Below are 19041 nucleotides of genomic sequence, written 5' to 3' on the forward strand. Positions count from 1 at the left end.
CACAAACTTGTACAGGACAGTGGAGGGAATAACCTCAAGCTAAACTGCAAGCTACATAAACAGTCCTAAACTGCTGCATGCCCTGGGATTATCCATCAATGTGAGGAACTGCAGCCAAAGCCTGTGTTTTGTTAGACCAAATCTATCACTGGTATCTGCAGTGTGACATTTCCGATTACAGCTGCTTTCAGAGCAGCTTTGCCATTTCGTTGGGCAGACAAATCTAATTGCTGTTTAATACCAAACAACACTGCAGCAGGACATGATTGCTCTGCTTAAATAACATTGTTCCATTAAACTGCTCAGATTTAACCCTATCAGTTGGATCAAGGAATTTGGGACCACTGAAACAGTCACCTCCTTGCACGTTACAGGAATGTTATTAGTTAGTAAAGGCTCTATTTGTTAATCATATATGGTTTTGATGGAGACTACCTAAATACTGTATTAAAATATTATTGTTGTATTGCTTGTCAGACACAGTACTAGAAATAATAAAACATTAAACCAAAAGATAATCCAGACCTGAATCTACTGCTGAAGAAAATCATGAGGAAAGTTACCTAAGTGATGTCTGAGGTGTTATCTACAGCATGAGTTTGAGGGGTAAGTGGAATACCCAATATAACAGATAGATATTGCTCCACCAGCAGTTTCTGAAAATGTATCAATTTATAGTCCTAGTTTTGCCAAGGCCAGCAGAGCTGAGCAAGGTGGGATGGGCTTTATTTAAAAAAAAATAAAAAGAAAAGAAAAAGCAGATGCTACAGTTTTTCTGTAACAACAAAAAAACAGGGAAAAAAAAAAAGACTCGAGAGGAAACAATTTCTTTTATAGCCTGTATTTCACAACAGCTTTCAGTGTGCCCCTGTGTCCACTAACATACATTGTACTGAAAGATGTTTCCATCCCCTTTCCTGCAAATCTCAAATGCCTTCACCATCAGAACTGGTCCTCTGAGATTCAGATCCTTCCCAAGTTCATTTAACCTGGTTAATTTTTAATGGCTGTCACTGGTTTCCTCACCCAGCCAGTCAACAGCTTCTACAGTTCAAAACACCAGTCACCCTCTTCCCACTCCGGCATAACACAGGACTCAGGATCTGCAGAAATTATTCATCTGCATCAGAAAGAACTTGAAGGAGCTGTAAAAGAGATTGATCCCAGACAGCTGCACTAAACTTGAAAGCCCCTTCCTGGCTCTGAAGAAGGAGAATTCTGACCTGAAAAGGGGTCTTGAGTGAGCAGCCTCAAAGGGAATAAAATATCAGCCTGTAAAACCAGCAGTCACTAGAAAACTCAGGTGATCTTTTAATGTAGGTACACCTCCAGCCTCAGGCACAGCCGGCATAATTACAGCCACCCAGCATCTCAGCTCAGGGGCTGAGCTAACAGGCTGTGCTTCACTTCCTTTGCCCCAAGCAGTGAGCAAAGCCTGCAAAAGTGCCTGCCAGTCCTTCTCTAGTCACCAGCCCTGTGCTACAATGCACAATGTGTAGTTTACCCTCACATCCCATACACACTGCCATGCCATTAACGTTATCCTTTCAGATCGATTCAGCTCCAGCTACGGCTGCATCTGTGCTGGGTAACATCTCTAAAAAGTCCTGCGGGTGAAAGGAAAGCACTCGCACTAATCAGCAACACGGTTCATTACGAAGTTTATGGATTTCTAACCAGAGGTAAAATTTATCTTGAAAGCAGGAGACGGGGGGAGAGAAAAAGAGGGAAGCCTTCATTTATCCGACTGCAACTGTGTCCAGAAATGGTTGGAAGCAAGAAAAGGACATTCTCGGACATACCATTAGCGCAGCAAACGCTGTGGAAGCATTTCCTGCTGCCAAGATATGCGCTGGCGAAGGAGGGAGGTTACCAGGGCACAGCCACGTATTGTCATGCAAATGTGCCGAGTTATTGAAGGGACTTCCCAGCAAGAGCCGCATTTTTTCACGAGTTTGATCCCGGCATTGAAAGGGGAACAAAACAACTGCATGAACGTGAAGCGGCATTAGCCTAAGCCAGAATCACCGGCTATCCCAGAGCCCGGCGAGTACCGAACCTGCCTTTGGTGAATTCCATTGGCTCTTTGGTGAATTCCATTTATTTAAATGGGAACGGAGAAAGAAACCGGCCCTTGAGCCCCGAGAAACACGTGAGGTGCTTTTTAACTACATTGTTTTTCATGATCTGTAAGTGACACTGAAAACAGTGGAAGAAAGTGACACACAGCCATCACTCAGGAAAAATCAGGGTGCACGTTTCATTCATTTTTTGCTGTTTGGTATTAACTTGCAAACAATGATTTTGAACTGAAAATGAAAAAGCTCAGTGGCAGAAAATGCAACTGGAAACAAGCTGGTTTTCAGAAAAAACAAAGCAGCACATACTTCCAGCTCTACCTTTATAAATCCAAATAATTTCTTGCCTTTTCTGATTGTCATTACTATAGCCTGGTTTACTTCTTTTGCTCCTTTTCAGCTAAAGAAATGCATGGCTTCCAGCAGTGGCAATGACTTAACAGAAGAATAACTGGTGTTTAAATTTCCTTACGTGAAATAAATTACTAAGGTGTTTTCATTTTTTCACAGAGGTACCTGTAAACAGGAGCTGTTGGTCAGAAAAATTCAGAGGTAAAAGATGGTTTATCTGCCTCCACAACAGAACCAATCACACACCACCAAACCCTTCAAAATAAACAGACACCTAGCACTGAGAGTCCTCTGGCCACGACTGAATCAAAGCTTTCCCTTAAATCCCTGACAAGGTTAATCCTTTTCATACTTAACAGTCACCTTTCAAACACTTTCCTAGAAATAGAGGTAGAAACTGCACATGGCATCTATTGATTTAACCAAAGGCCTTCCTGGACTTACCATTCCAGGCTGAAGTGCAGAAGTGAAGAAAACATGAAGTTGTTTTCCTACACTGAGTGCTACCCTAGCTGACCCAAATCAGGGTAGGCTAAACTCATGTTACCTAAAGGAAAGGAAGAAAATTGGTTTGACTGATATGCAAAAAAGGTGGTAAATTTCTTAACAAAAACTGAGACACATATCCAGAGGTGTCAGGGCAAACAGAAACTTGGGTGAGCACAGGGAGAAGGCCCGAGAAAGGCAAGAGAGGGAAGCCCTTCATACTCCCAAGAAAAAACATGGATTAGAAGGAAATTTTGAGCAACTATGTGCACATCTGGATTCATCCCCTTTATCACATCTCTCCATACAAGAGAAGTTAAAGTCCCTTTATGCAGAGCAGAATAAAGACTCCACTAAGTCTCCAGGGCAGCTGGATCACCAGCCCTGAGCTGCCCAGGGCAGTCCTGGTGCTCAGAACATGGCAGAAAACTTAGCAACTACCTGAGAGTTTCACTCTCACCCAGGCACAGCCCTGTAGCACAAATGATGAACCTACCTGATGCTTCCAAGTCATCATGTTCCACATCCCCCTGACACAGAGCTGGGTTTCCATGGGTTCCAGGGAGGGAGGATTTACCCCTGACAGTGTTTGGCTCCACTCTTCTCACAGCAGCTGCTGAGCAGACAACTGTGGGGTTGCCCCCAGGGTGAGTTCAAGTCCTGCTGTGGCTGCTCTGGTAACCCAAGCAGGAAGGGATGGACAATCCCTGGGCTGCAATAAAAGCAGTGTGGCCAGCAGGTCAAGGCAGGGAATTCTGCCTCTCTGCTCTGCTCCAGTGAGACCCCACCTGGAGCACTACATCCAGCTCTAGGGTCCCCACCAGGACAAGGATGTGGAACTATTGGAGAAAATCCAGAGGAGGGCCATGAAGTTGGTAAAGAGGACTGGGGCAGCTCCCTTAAGCAGACAGGATGAGAGAGTTAGGGTTTTCCTGTCTGGAGAAGAGGCTGTGTGCAAACCTCATAACAGCCTTCCAGTATCTGAAGGGGCCTACAAGGAAGCTGAAGTATACTTTGTAGTGATAGGACAAGGAGTAACGGGTTCAAAGTAAAAGGGGAAATTTAGGTTAGGTATTAGGAACAAATTATTTCTTGGGAGGGTGGTGAGGCACTGGAACAGGTTGCCCAGAGAGGTTTTGGCTGCCCCATCCCTGGAAGCGTTCAAGGCTAGGTTGGATGGGGCTCTGAGTTGTCCCTGCCCATGGCAAGGGGTTGGAACTGATTGATCTTTAAGGTCCCTTTCAATACAGGCCATTCTGATTTCATGATTAATCCTACTGAGCACAAGCTACCTAAGCTAGCCTGTATGATTTACAGGAAATACAGAATCTGTAGCAACATAAGCAAGAGAACTCTGTGCATTAACAGTACAGTACAGTACCATTACCATTCCTCAACAATGGTGTACCTCTCTTTTTCCATTCTCAGGAATACTTTCAACCCCTGGATCTGATCTTACTGTAAGTCCAGGACACGTTTTCGTTCCTGGCAGTAATTTTATTCCAGGGATTAATTCACACGGTGATACTCCTCCCCTGCACCCCTGTGGGGCAGACCCCACCACTGTCACAGCCCCTGCCCTTCCCTCTTCTCCCACAAAGCCAGCAGCTTCCAGCAGCCCTGGATGGGTGAAATGCCACTGCAAGCACAGCGCTGCCTTCAGCCCCTCCAGCCAACCAGCGTGAGGAAACAGTGCGGAAGGTGTTCAGCCCGAGACACGCCAGCGGCACAAATACAGGCACCGTGTGAGCTCGCAAAGCCCCTGGAGCAGCTGGCACCGCTGAAACCCTTCCCGGCGCCCCCGAGCCGTGACCCGCAGGTGGCGCTGCTGGCGACAGGGAGCTGTCACACTGCTCGCGACAGGGAGCTGTCACACTGCTGGCGACACGGAGCTGTCACACCGCTGGCTCCACGCGCCACCTCCCGGCGCCTCCCCCGAGCGACACACAGCTTTTGGGAACACCGAGCGGGGAACGCGACCCGGCGCTGCTGGGATGGAGGATGGTAGTTGAACACGTACCAGACACAAGCACTTCAGAGCTCAACTGGAATGCTGACTTATCTTTTAAAACTCTGAATCACACGTCTGTATTTAGCTTTGCGATTTACCAGAGGAATCCCATTTCTCTGTAAAATCCAAGTCCCACTGATGATAATCTAGAAAGCAGCTACTGCACTACACAAAAATGACATGGTTTACGTGGATTTACTCAGCTTTTCAAGATGAAAGTAACGCACCTACACTTAAAAGCAAGTCACAACTAAGAGTAACTCCATTTACAACTTCTTCCTAGAAAAGGAGAAAGCTGTCAGTCTGTTTTCCATGTTTCTCCAGCAGAAAAGTGATTTCATCTCAGAGCAATTAGAAACCAGGAGGCAACAGTGACCATGCAATAGCTTCAGCCCTCTGGGTTTAGGGAAAACTATTCCAGTAAAGATACAACATCTGAGAAGAACTAAACCACTGTCCGTACCTACCTAAATGTCAGAGATTATTAGAATTACTGACAAATGACAGCCACAGTTACTGTGAGGGACTGGCTGAGGTCTGTTAAAGCTTCCTGCACAAGCAACAGCTCCAGATGACCTGTAATGAATTAATTAACCTCTCCTATTTTTTTCCCAACCCCCCACCTCCTGCATAATCCCTTGTGTAATTTCTGAACTTCCAAATCTTCCTGCTGTCACTGCTTTCTGTCCTCAGCTCTTCTGCAGGACACCAGAGGCACAGCCCCACATAAATAAAATACATCTGCAGTGAATTACTAAGGCACTTCACTAACTTGAGGGTCTCAGATCATAAAAACCAATCCAGTTTAAGCACAGAGACCAACCATCCAGCTGCTCTAGCACTGCAACAACCACGATTCAGATTTGATACTGCAGGAGACCAATATGCAGGCTGCATGCCTGCTCCACCTAGAAAAATTCCTATTTACATGCAGCTTCTTGAAACCAGCAGAAGCTTCTAACACATCAACCATTTGGAGACAACACAAAGTCAGGTAACGAAAATTTATTCTTTCAGTAAGTCACAGCCAGCTCTTATGCGACCAGGGCAGAAGCTGTCGATGATTCACTAAAAAGAGAGAAGAGAAAATAGAGAAATATTTATTGCAGAGGTACTTTTTCAAATTTGTTGTCAAAAACAAAGCTTCAGTTACAAGTTTTAACTACTAGTCCTGAGCTAAACCACTGCTTAAAAAGTTTTATGCCCTAAGATTTCACTTGTACTTTTACAATACAAATCCTAGGGTAACAGCACAAAACCATGTATTTAAAAATCTGACTAGCTGCACTTGAGACTCCTCAAGAGAAGGCTAATCCTAACATCTATGGGAATTCTATGGTGGTTACTTCTCCTAGAGAAAAACTACAATTACTTCCCTTTTTGCCAAGCTCCTAAGCCATTTCTCAGTAAGTTTTAAAAGTAATGTGAACTATAAAAGGTATCTGAGAACCAAGACTACAGTTTGAAGTGTTATAAAAATTGCCTAGTAGTGACTTCATTTGTTGGGACCGTGATTTTTATCCAAGAGTTTTACTGGCCATTTTATCTAGAAGTAGATTTCATTAATTTAACAGATTATTTTCGAAAATACCTGTTCATTGCTGCCTGGGTTACCTACACATATGATCACAACACACCCTTCACCCTCTGAATCACAGCCCCAGCATAGTTTACAAGACCTGCCAGTCCTCAGTGGCAAGAGGAATGCAGAAGACTTACTACTTCCAGTTGGGTGGCAGCACTCTCTTGGTTTTGTAGTAGCGAGCCAACCTGTGGATCCTGCTCTCAATCAGAATCAGGCGGAACTTGGCATCTTTATCCTTGAAAACAAAGTTGTATCACAACCAAGCACTACTTGGACTTCTCAATGTACAATTCAGATGAGTTTCAGTAAAGCAAATAATCCACAGCTATTGCTAAAAACATTTCTATTACCAAAGCTTCAGTAAAGTCAGAACAGTACCAGAAACACATGGTTTAGCACTGCTTTTAAAATCCTTTTCACAAAGACCATTCTCCTTGATCAAAATGTCTCCCCAGCCTCCTAAGTTTACTCAAAGGGAGGCTAACATGAAGCACACGAAGAGTCTTTGCTTTGTCAAACTGTACCTGAACTACTGTAAAATTTAAAAACAGGCACTGAGTTATCTAATTAAAGAACTCACCTTTCTGTTTCTCTCAAGATGCTTGCGAACAGCAACTGCTTTCTTGATCAAGTGATAAAGATCCTCTGGGAGGTCTGGTGCCAGTCCCTTCGATTTAAGGATTCTCAGAATCTTGTTGCCAGTTACAAATCGAACCTGGGCAACACCATGGGAATCCCTCAGGATCACACCTGAAACAAACATTTACATCTTACACTGGAAAGAAAAAACAGACACCAACAAGGCTTGTGAAACTGACCTTACAGTTACAAGCTATCAAAAAAAGGTCTTCTCCAAGTTAAAAATCTTTTAAGTGGCAACTGAAGACATGGTAGACAATGAGTGAGCAAAATACAATTTAGAGAAGCTGAAATGCTTTATCTGGTAACACAAGACAACTGATCCATCCATCCATCACACTTAGGCAGGTACCACATGTGCTACAATACTATTGGAAAATTGTCAACAGGACTCATTAAAGCTATGTATTCAATCACACTATAGATCCCTCTAGACTGGATTAATATTGCTTTCAGGACTACAGTAATAAAAATAATAATGCACACAGCACCTAATTACACTGCATACATAGCTGATGAGCATATAAAGCTGTGCCATGCAAACATTTCAGCTCTAGAAATGTCCAAACCCTAGAATTAGTCCAGGAGGTAGCTGCAGTGTCTGGCTCAGTAAACCCTAAGCATAGGGCTGCTGGTATTGGAAAATTTCCTCCAGGAATCTGGGCACACCAAACTTCCCTGTAACACCTATCAGTGGCCATTCCTAAAGACAGACTACAGGATTAAACAGATGCTTCAAGTCGTCCACTTGGGAAAAACCCCCAAAACCAACCCACCAAACATGCTTCTTGCAAGAACAAGGTAAGTAATGTCCTGGTGTTGGACTTGCTGATCTTTGTGGGTCCCTTCCAGCTCAGGATGTTATCCTAGGACTCTCAGTGGTATCCACATGAACACAGCTACAACAGAAATGCTGTGCTCTCTTAGCATGTGATTTAATGTAAGTTGAGGGAACAATTACAATATTACAGACAGAAAAATGTGAGTTTGTCCCCATTCAGGAGTGGTTTATAACCCTTACCGATCTGGGAGGGAGTCAGACCCTTTTTAGCCAACTTGTAGATCTGCTCCTTTACATCATCAGAAGTAAGTTTCAGCCACTAAAGAAAATCAGAAAAAAAGAAAGCCAAACTGATTAACACTGCTTAACAGAGAGGCACAGGCTAGCTACATGAAAACTTTCAATAAAATAAAAATGGAAGTGCTCTAAAGATTACAATTTAAAACAGAATATAAACACAATTAAGCAAAAAACCACCACAGGATTCTTAAAAATAAATATAACATTTGATCATCCTAATTGGTAGTGAACTGTTTAACCATCAACAGCTCTTCAAGCAGCTTCATGGTATTTTACTCTAAATTGTATCTATTTAATTTCAGATTCTGTGTTATTTTATGTTCTCATCTCACTGTTTTTCACTCCACACTTTTCCACATGCACCACAAGTTGTTCTTTCTGCCATCAAACACATTTTCCAAGAAATGGTCTTGCAGAGGACAGAGAAAGTCCTTTCAAGTGGAAGTACCCTGAAAGAACTAAGAGCACACCAAAACTACCTAATTTAGTCCCCTGACCAACAAATTACTTGTAAATATTTTTTGAAAGCAATTGCTTACTCCACAATAGCAAACGCCAGTGTGAAGAGAACAATTTAATCTGTAAGAGTAATCAGCACATAGAAGTATTTGGAAAAGCATTAAAATAAAAGAAAGGATGACGAAAAGAGACTTCTATGCCAAATGAACCATCTGGCCAGGAGAAGACACTTGTTTCCTCAGTATCCTAAGGATCATCTCAGTACTACAGAATTGTTAGGGTTGAAAGGAACCTCTGGAGATCATCCCCAAAACACGGTAACCAAGAGCAGATTATACAGGAGCACATCTAGGTGCGATTTGAATGCCTCCAGACAGGGAGACTCCACGGTCTCCCTGGGCAGCCTGCTCCATCACATGCCAAGGAAGCATCTAGACAGGCCGCAATTGGAAAGCGATGACGCCAAGTACCGTAGCTCTCGTTTTCTTTCCCTCCGTGGGCACCCAGAGCTGCGCTGCGGGTCCCGGAGGGCGCTGGGGCGGGCAGGATTCTGGGGAAGGTACTCACCGTGGGCACGCTGCGCCTGTAGGGCAAGGCCGACTGGGACAGGCCCTTTCTGCGGGGAGAAGCACATCAGCAATCAGCGCGCGAGCTGAGGGCCCCAAGGCCGCGGCCCGAGCCTTCCCCACCCCGCCGCCATGTCCGCACGGCCGCCCGCCTCCTCCTCCCTCCCCACACGCGCCGGAGCGCTCCCGCAGCACCCTGCCCGCTCCCGCCCCGGTTCGCGGCGGCCCCCGAGCCCCGTGCGCAGCCCCGGCCCGTGCCCCGGGCGCGGCCTGGTGGCGGCGGCGCTGCTCACCCGGGAGCGTGCATGCGGCCCATGATGGCGGCGGCGCGGAGCGGGCAGAAGGGAAGGAGCGCCTCCCCCCGCGCTTCCGCAGGAAGTGCCGGCCGCGCGCCCGGCCCCGCCCCGCCGCCCGGCAGCCAATGAGCGGCGCCGCAGCCGCGCGCGCGCCCCCTGAGCGCCCTCCCCGTCCCCAGCACAGAGCACGCCACGCGCTGGGATTTATTCCAGAATAGTGTTTAATGGACTAACAGGAGTTACGCAGTCACAGCGAGCCCGCCCGGCGCGGGGCCTCATTGTACATGTCTATTACCGTGTGATTAAAGCATTTGGTTCTCAGAGACACCCAGGCGGAGGGAGGCGCCCTGCCCTGCTGCCCTCCGTCCCCGCAGCTCCCCTCAGGAGGGCAGCCCCGGCCTTAAGGCAGGTCAGGCTGCAGTTGTAAAAACACAGACACGAGCGTTTAACCAAGCTCGCACATGCGTCCGGAGACAGGCAGCTGTAGGTCGTACGAAGGCAGTAATAAAAAGTTCAGTGCAAAGTTGGAGGTTAGTAGAGGAAGAGGTCCTAGCGCAAGCTGCTGCTCTCGGATACCAACACGAGGTCTGGAGGGACAATTACACTTCTGGCTGCAGGTCAAACGGTGCATAAAAGATTTCTTTCTTTTCATTAAACAAGATATAAAAAGCCGTTAAAACTACATTTTCAATCTACTTAGGACACTGGTAAATTCCATCCCAATCAAATATTTCCCTCTTTCACATCCATCTTGGTTTTTTCTATGCAGTACGGTAAATTCTTATTGCAACGATCAGTTTTTTCTTAATTGAGAATAGTGCAAAGAGGTGCAAGCTTGGTGCTGGTCCTCTACCCGTGAGGAGAGGCCAAGGCCAGATCCCACAGACAACATCAAATCCATGACCATAAAAAGCTCCAGCCAGTGACGATTTTCAAAAGGAAGGGAAAGGCACAAAATGAGTTAAGCTATGAAGAAGATTAAATCAGAAGTCAGGACATGTGCTAACAATAATACAGTACTATACTTTTTTTTTTTTTCAGTCCAGACAACTGTTAAAACTGCAAATCATTTTTTAAATGATTTTAGTTTAATTGTATTTTGTGCTGTAAGACACTGTGCTTTAATAGCAAACTGCAAAAAAGGCAGTCCATATTGCTTTCATTTTATTTCACAATGGAACGTTTCACAAAAACAGTAGTCTACTTTCCTGTGTTTAAGTGACTTGTGATTCTAATGATGGAATGGAGTAAGTCTCAAAAGCATCAAGTGAGCAGGAAATATATCTAGTTAGTTATATAGTTTATTATTTACAGGCTATATACTAAATGAAAAATATGCAGGAGATGCCTACTACAACTGGGATTTGTTAGCGCCCATTAGTATTGGCCCAGTTTCTAACATTCAAGATATCATTAGCTTTTTAATTGCAGTAATTCCTACAAAATTGGACCGTGAATCGTTTAGGCACCAGGAGATTCAAGTTTACTTCTCTCTTCTGTATTGAAGCGAGATTGGTCAGTAGCAGGGGAAGGAAAAGTGGATTATAAAATAGGTTTTTAGTGTTGGATAGATAGAAGGCTTTCCCTGTATTACGTTTTCGTTCATAGTTGCATATTTCACTTTAAAAGTTTGCTTCAAGATTTTGTACTAAAGAAGTGTGCAACTTTAGAGCTTTGTTTACACAGAACATGATCATCCTAAAACCCAAATAAGGTGAACAAAAAGGTGACACCTGTAGTGCAGAAAGACCCAATTAAGTAACCAGTGGTATATTAATGGGAGATAGTAACATTTGCACTCCACTATCACAATAAAGTTCAAATCTAATGTTCCTTGGAATGAAGTATTTTAGTGAGAGTAGTTCTTACTGGGAGTGAGAAGCAGTATTGCTGTGAACTGCTAAAGAAAAAAAAACCAAAGCAGCCAAGTTCCTCTCTCAAAGCTGTTAATTGAACTAATTTCTGGCCTGCAATTCATCCAGCAGTGGTGCTTTTCAACTAGAGGCCATCCTTTCCCTGGAAGCACAGATGTAAATACCACTTTGGATTAGTGTTTGGATCTGTTCCACACTTAATTACTGCAGTACTGAAAAGTTCTAGAAATTACAACAAAACCCCCCACTGAGAAGCTGGGCACATTTCCTATGGTACCACATTCACCCAGTCTTCATTCAATTTTTGGAGACCATGGGCAGAAGATGGGGTAGAAAAAAAAATGTATCTAAGTTGAACAAATTGTGAAGATCAGTACAAGTGATGCTATTTGTAAATAACACATCCTGGGAAAAGACTTCCAGTAGGACCTGCAAGGTATTAAATATGAGAATGTTCCCCATTTACAAGGAGCTGAAAGTTAATACGTATACATATTTAAATACCAGAAATGAGGTAAAAGAGAAGCATTTGAATTATAAGGCACCATTATTTACAACTTCCACTATTGGCACTCACTCCAATAAGTCTAAGAGAAGCATGAATCTGGGATTAATGTAAAGCTAAGGAATTTTTCCAGCCCTTCAACCTTCATTTCTACAGGTGTGTGTGCAGCCACCAAAATCTGACCTGTTGCTGCTTCTGTGATGTCTTGTTAGTAGTGGGAATGTAATCCTAAACTATGCAATTTCGTTGACGTTCTCCAGCTTCATGTCATGGATGACACAACAGCGGCAACAAATTAAAAGCAAAAATGCACTATATCCACAGGCCTAATGATCAAGTTATGGTTCAACCAACCAGAAACTGCTCATCTCACTTTCACTGATGGTTTAAAAACCCCTTCCTTTACCCACAACTCTTAAACCTTTACAAATGATGCTTTGATAACATCATATCAGCAGAACCCAGGTTTTTTTTTGCAATCCTCCAAATTAGGCTACCTGAACATTGGTCCAATGTATCTGTTGAAATGGAGAGTCTCTTATTTTAAGATGTACAGATTATCTTCAAGTAGGAAGATGCACAAAGCACAAGTGAATAAAACTGTTCTGGTCTTAGTGAGGCGCAGCAATGAATTCACAGATAGGGCACAGCAGTCAGTCGATACCAGTTAACAGTCTCCTTGCTCAAGTTGAAGTCCTTTAGTGGGAGTGTAATTCCACCCAGGAAGAAGTTCTCACGTAACGATTCTGCACTGAGCACACTTAACTGAAGCTCCCTCTGCTTCAGAGTCTCCATGCTGTATCCACTGTACACGAGCTAGGAGGTGAGAAGGCAAGAAGTTTCTGGTTAGCCAAAAGAAATTATCCAGCCTGCCCTTTCTTCTGACTGCCCAGCCCCTGACAGGTGTCTGAAGTGCACATTGTGACCATTCAGTACGTCTGTTCCTCAGACAATGGGCTGAAGGACATCCCTATTTTATTTCGTGCTCCCAATGTTAAGTGTTTAAAAGGACTGGTGTTTTTTGACTGGAGTACTGATTGCATGCCAAGAATTCTGAATTCATTTTTCTCCCTATCATGAGTCAGTGAATCCAGGGCAGGGGGATCTTGAGGTTTAAGATTGCTTCCCTTCTCCACATCACTCCTCAGACTCAGTCTGAGAAATTTCTGCTTACTCGTAATAGCACACTGACTTACTCAGTTGCTTTATATTTAAACAGGGCACCGTTTTTCAAAACAGTTCCTTTTCCATTTATACATGTTCACAGATTTTTTAAGACAGTATTTTAATTACTGCTTAGAATAAGACATTATAGCAAGCCATAGGAAGTTACCACATAAATTTTAACTCACCATTTCATTGAAAGTTGGGTTTCTTGTCTTCCGGGAGATTTTGGTTTTGCGTTTGGATGTTTTGTGCGTGTCTGGAAGTAAGTAAGTTTTCACATAGGGATTTGGATCTGCACCATCTTCTGTGACCTACAGCCAAAGAAACAAGACAAGTTAGAAAACTAATTAGTGCATAACTGTTTGCATATTTGACACGTCTAGACTTTGAAATCAAGCTAATCATAACCAGCAGTTAATTAAGCTGGCAGTTGGAAAATTTAGAGGAAAAGAGACAATTCCACCATCCCTGCATCAAAGTGCAAATGGTAATTGGTAAGATGGAAACAGTTTTGGCAGTGAGTGCAGTATCTCCACTTACCAGGTCCTTGATGTGCATCACCATGATAAATAGAGTGCTATTTCTGTAGGATATGGATAGCTTCACTTCTCCTCCCACTTTGCCTGAGGTAGGACTTGAAGGACTTGTATCTGAAAAAATAGGCAATTATTTCTTCTGTAATACTAGCACATTTTCATCAGCACTTCACTGACTTATCACATATGTGAAAAAATACATGTCTTCGACCAAGTTCAGTTCCTGATTTTATTTCTAATTCCCTAACAGGGGTAAGCCTGTGAGTTTTAAAGGTTTTTGCATTCTCTTGCAAGAGCCAGCTTGGAGGTTTGGAGTGAAAATTTGAATAATTTAGTCAAGCCATAACCAAGTCCAAGTGATCACATATATTGGAATTTTTGGTATGTATGTCCTTGAAACTGTACATAGGCACTTTGGAAAGACAGTGATGCAGTTTTCAATGAGAGAAAACCACAGTTAACTAAAAAAGATTTAAAAGATTCACACTGTGGATGTGTCGTACTATATTCATCCAATTTATAAACATCCCTTACCTGCAGGTCTGGCTATTCCATCTATTCCTTCCACTTTCTCATCACGAAGTAATGGATGGAAAAAAGTATAAACAAGATCACACTAAATTTGGAAGAAATGTTACATGTTAGTTTAAGTGTTCAAAAGGGCCAAAACTTGAAAACATGCATTTGATTTAAATTATTTGTACTCACTTCTGCCACCTCTGGAGAACTGTTCATCAGGCTCTGTATGTAGCTGTTGAGCTCCACTTTTCTTTTGGCTGCTACATCTTTGATATGTGTTCTTCCCAGAACCATCTTATTAGGAAAGCTACATGAGAAGAACAACAGAGTTTTCAGTTAATTTGTCAGAATTAAGTACAGTAGGATTTCCATTGTCATTTCCATCCTGAAGTGTTCACATCCATTTTTTTCTGCCAAGCCGGAGTGGAAACACAGCATGCCAATAGATTATGACACTCCAGAAAGGCAAGGAAATATTTATAGGTTATTGTTAAACATGTTATGACACTCATCCCAAAACACTGAAATGCTCCTCTGGATCTCCTTAAAAGTTAGAGACAACTGTTTTCTCCCTTAATTGCAAACTTTGAGGTCTAGTTTGCCCCTCAGCAGTTTTGTCTCCATTTCAAGCTATTTCTTCCTCCACCCAGCTGGGAGCAGTTTTGTTGCTTTTGTCATAGTGATGAGTGAGTTAGGCACATACCCTGGTAACTTCCAAAGAGGAAAGAGAATGCCAAGTTTGTTGTGGAGCTCCTGGAACTCATCAAATGTTCGGAAGACAAATGTTGGCTCAACTTGCCCTTCTCTCAAAACTCTTACTACATAGATCTGCCCAAAACACAAAAATAAACGTAGTTTATATAAAAATATTGTAAAATGACTTAACAATATAATTTTCTTCACAATCAACTCTTTCTCCTATAGTAATCCTTCTCCTGAATACATATCCCATGATTACATCCTATATCCCAGCATTTGCATTCCATAGTAGAATTAGAATTATAAATAGCTCTTAATGCAAAGTCACACTGTCTTCCCCTAAGGCAGATCCACAGCTGACCTGGCGATGATGAAGGTTGTTAAGGCTGAGCTGTGCACTCTCTCCCTTTGAAGCCTCACTGGAACTTCATACCAGGTATATAAAATGCTAACACTGGCGCAGGATTACAACTACCACAGAACCTTTCAGGTGTAAATTTTTTCAACTGAATTCCCTCCTGATTCCAAAGGATTCCACTTTTAAAGTGATAATTTGGTGAGAGGATGCAAGTGCACTGCATTATACAAAAAGACTTTTTCGAAGTACTGGGGGTAGAATGCCAGGATACGTTTACATTATTCGAGGGAAATGAAGCTGAGAAGCTGCACAGAAAATTCAGTTTAGTGGACTTATTTCAGGGGTAAAGGAGTTAAACATACAATGTATAATTTAACTTTTAAAATCTAGACAGAATCTAGATCATCCTAACAGTTTCCTGGAAGAGATGAGGCTGTTTTGGCTTATACCAGGAGTACTTAAATGCAGTTATTATACAGTGATTCAGTACAGAGATCTTCACTTCCAGCATTACTCAGATTTGTTCTACCTTCCCTTGCTGGTCTATTACCAGATTAAGACATTTACAGCAAACACAGCTTGGAAAGAGATGTACATTTGCATCTATCAATACAGCTCACTTTATTAAAAAGTTCAGGAAAATGTAACTTGAGCTGATTATTCCAGCCCAGCGAACAGCAGTATAGAAGTACAACAATTAAAAAAAAAAAAAACCTGAAGAAGTTTGCACATCTGCATAGGAATAAAAACATTAAGTCTTAAAGTGTGACCCAGGTCTATTAAAATCCTGAGGGCAAAGTACAATACTTGGTGCCTCTAGGACTCACTAGGAGTGTAAGTGCATTAGTTCAGGAAATTATGCTTTTACTTCAGAGGAACAAATCAAACTTTAATGGAAGGTCAGACCAAAACCAGACTGTCTGACTTAATGACTCCTACTCAGGAAGGAGCCATTTTACAAAAAGCAGCTACAGAAAAGCCCATGAACATGACTCAGATTCCCATATTTTATAATTATCTCCACCAACACTACTTCTGCCCTTTCTACTTCCTTCAAAATGCTTTTCAAGAAGTGTTTTCATTTTGAAGAATATTATGGGATGCTAGAAATGCCGGTCTATACTCGAGCAGTCCTGTTGCTGGTTTACCCTGGCCAGCAGCACAGCACCCACACAGCTGCTGGTTCACTCCCAACCCCCTCAGCAGTGGGACAGTGGGGAAAGCAAGAGCAAAAGCAAGAAGATCTGTGGGCTGAGATAAAGACAGTCCTGGGGAGGGAAGGTGACACAAGACAATCACAGCCCACAGGCAGATCCATGCTCAGCCAGTTCCCAAACAGCCACCTTGGAAGACAACCCCCTCCTGTCCCCTGCTGTCTTCCTCTGCCCCATGTTTTATTGCTGACAGTGACATTATGTGCTGTGGAATATCTCTGGCTGGTTTTGGTCAGCTGTCCCTGCTGTGTCTTGCTGGAAGAAAATACACCATTATCTTCCCTGAGTGGAAACAGATCCCACATACTTACGTAATGTTTATCTGGGTTGTATCTCTTCTGATACGTAAACACAGACACTTGTTTGATTCGGCCGTCTTGTTTGAGAGAATAGGTTTTAGCAGAAAATGAGAGGATGGGCTCATCATTAGAAGGCAGACCTGAGAAACGCAGCTGAGCCAAGTTGTGAATGAAAAAATTGAACTTTGTGGCAACACTTCCCAGACTGGATTCGATCAGCCTAGACAAAGAAAAAATAGTGTCAAAACACTCAAAGGTGGTTCTGTCAATGCATCAGACTGAAGTCTAAGAAAAACAGCCCCCTGTTTCTTACTGACAAAGAAAAGGTTATTAAGAGTTATCACTGGGCTACATAAATAGTATCATATCAACATTCAATATAAAACTCAGTATCTAAACTTTGGAATAGGTTTTTATTGAAGAACTGAAGGCTTTCCAGACATGCAACCAACTCTGGAGCCCTGAGAACATAAAAGACATGGACCTGTTGGAGTACCACAGAATCTATCAGGAGGATGGACACCTCTCCTGTGAGAACAATCTGAGAGAACTGGGATTGCTCAGACTGGAGAACAGAAGGCTCTGGGGAGATCTTACTGTGGCCTTTCAGGGGGAGGCCATTCCTACTTAAAGGGAGCTTATACAAAAGATGGTGACAAACCTTTTAGCAGGACCTGTTGAGAGAGGACATGGGACAAACTATATGAGGGTAGATATAGATTAGATATAAGAAGGAAATTTTTTTACAGTATGAGTGGTGAAACAGCAGAACAGGTTGTCCAGAGAGGTTGTAAGATATCAGGACAGGTCTCTGAGGAACCTGATCTAGTAGAGAATGTCCCTGCTCATGGCAGGGGTATTGGTCTAGATGGCCCTTAAAGGTCCCTTCCAACCCAAACTTTTCCACGATTCTAAAGTTGCATGCACACCACTGCAGTTTCCCCCATGTATTTAAAGTGAAGTACAGTAATACTTTTCTAACATGTAGCAGTAACTTGGTTACACTATATGCACTCCCCAATAACACTGGAGCATCATCCCTCCCTCCCCAGAACTTCTTTACAATACATCACAGGGTTCCCATCACATACTCTGCTATTAAACCAATTAGGATGTATTCAAAATGTAAGTCTTAAACAACCAAACAAAATTATTTACTCTCAGTACTTCAAGCCAATTTTTCACACAAGGTCACTCCTAAAATCTACAAGGTATTTTAGCACAAGCATTACTCTTATATGGGACTGATCAAGTTTACTTATGTAGTTAACTGATATTTTATGATTGTACAGTGTAACTGTTCAACTTGTACAGACAGATTTGTGACCATCCCTAGTATGTTTTTTCATCTCAGAAATCTCCCATTAAGAGGTTGACACTGAGAAATACTTTACTTTTCCCTTGTCCAGTACCTTGTAAAGAAAATGGTGGCTTCTGCATCTGTTGTTTGGGGCTGGAGGGCATCCTGGACATACTTCAGGTCCTGAACCCCACTTAGTTCTGGTAACCCTGAAGAAAGCATCTGCAAGAAATTGAAATTTAGTTTTAATGTAATAAACCCAGTATGATTTTATACTGAAATGATTAAAAGTTAGACCCTCAAATTCATTTATAGCTGCACTAAATTGCTAAACAGTAACAGCAATAGACAACAATTACTTATAATCAGCAGTTATTTGCTAGTTTTGCTGAAATAAAAGCAGTTAAAAACTCTTTGCAGTGTAATCTGTGGTATCATCTTAGTTTTAAATTTGCAGGAAAGAGGTAGGCAGTCAAAAGCTTTAAAAATTCCAAATAAGGCTTCCCAAAAAGTAGATCAGATGTTTCTGGCTTTTAAAAAAGCCTGCATTAAGAGTTTCTTCAGCATAAAAAAGCAGAGTTTTTAAACACAACCCAGCACGATACATCTATCAAGTTTCAATTGAATTTGAAAAATGATTACCAATGAAAGTAGGTTAAGGAAGAGGCTGGCATGTTTCCTTATCAAGTTGTAAGCTTGGCAGCAGAGATCCACGAACAGCTGAAAGCGAATAGTGGGTTTTTCCCCACCATTAATGACATAAGCCATATCTGATGTCAGCACAAAAGGGGCTCGATCCCTGTCGAAAAAGCACAGAATTTCTGAGTTCATTATAAGGTTTGTTCATTGTCATGTGCTTCCTGCTCCCCTCCATCCCCACCCCGAGTAAATGTTATTAAATATTGCATAATGCCATTTCACAGTTGTGGGTTGGGTTCCTCTCCCAGGTGTCACCTCAGATTACACAGCACTGACACATGGTACTGGACCTCCAGCAGATCTCCCAGAGCAACACTTG

General features: G+C 42.7%; 2 protein-coding genes across 5 annotated transcripts in view; both read right to left on the reverse strand.

Annotated features, from left to right (window-relative positions):
* Window positions 1-5916: 5916 nt before the first annotated feature.
* Window positions 5917-9639, reverse strand: RPS13 (ribosomal protein S13). Its single transcript, XM_085063224.1, has 6 exons — window positions 9550-9639; window positions 9258-9306; window positions 8172-8250; window positions 7092-7261; window positions 6646-6746; window positions 5917-5994 (listed from the first exon to the last, which is right to left on the reverse strand). Exons 1-6 carry the CDS (start codon window positions 9570-9572, stop codon window positions 5961-5963), a joined length of 456 nt encoding a protein of 151 aa, XP_084919350.1. The 5' UTR covers window positions 9573-9639; the 3' UTR covers window positions 5917-5960.
* A 550-nt stretch (window positions 9640-10189) lies between these two features.
* PIK3C2A (phosphatidylinositol-4-phosphate 3-kinase catalytic subunit type 2 alpha) overlaps window positions 10190-19041 on the reverse strand; it is a 51249-nt gene continuing 42397 nt past the window's right edge. For all 4 annotated transcript variants that reach the window (XM_085063227.1, XM_085063228.1, XM_085063225.1 and 1 more), the window contains 9 exons: window positions 18666-18822; window positions 18136-18245; window positions 16736-16943; window positions 14857-14981; window positions 14343-14460; window positions 14169-14250; window positions 13639-13748; window positions 13284-13409; window positions 10190-12747 (listed from right to left, as the gene is read on the reverse strand). In XM_085063227.1, coding sequence (XP_084919353.1) covers window positions 12565-12747; window positions 13284-13409; window positions 13639-13748; window positions 14169-14250; window positions 14343-14460; window positions 14857-14981; window positions 16736-16943; window positions 18136-18245; window positions 18666-18822 — 1219 coding nt within the window. In that variant the 3' untranslated portion in view covers window positions 10190-12564. The remainder of the gene's footprint in view (window positions 12748-13283; window positions 13410-13638; window positions 13749-14168; window positions 14251-14342; window positions 14461-14856; window positions 14982-16735; window positions 16944-18135; window positions 18246-18665; window positions 18823-19041) is intronic.

Source organism: Lichenostomus cassidix, chromosome 5 (assembly GCF_008360975.1).
Source record: "Lichenostomus cassidix isolate B80296 chromosome 5, HeHo_3.0, whole genome shotgun sequence".
NCBI classification, from domain to species: domain Eukaryota; kingdom Metazoa; phylum Chordata; class Aves; order Passeriformes; family Meliphagidae; genus Lichenostomus; species Lichenostomus cassidix.

Coding starts and splice junctions, on each gene's coding strand:
- RPS13 (XM_085063224.1), bottom strand. CDS start 9,572: ATGGGCCGCATGCACGCTCCCGG. Junction 7,262..8,171: donor TCTGACTCCCTCCCAGATCG/GTAAGGGTTATA, acceptor TGTTTGTTTCAG/GTGTGATCCTGAGGGATTCC. Junction 5,995..6,645: donor CTGCCACCCAACTGGAAGTA/GTAAGTCTTCTG, acceptor CTCTCTTTTTAG/TGAATCATCGACAGCTTCTG.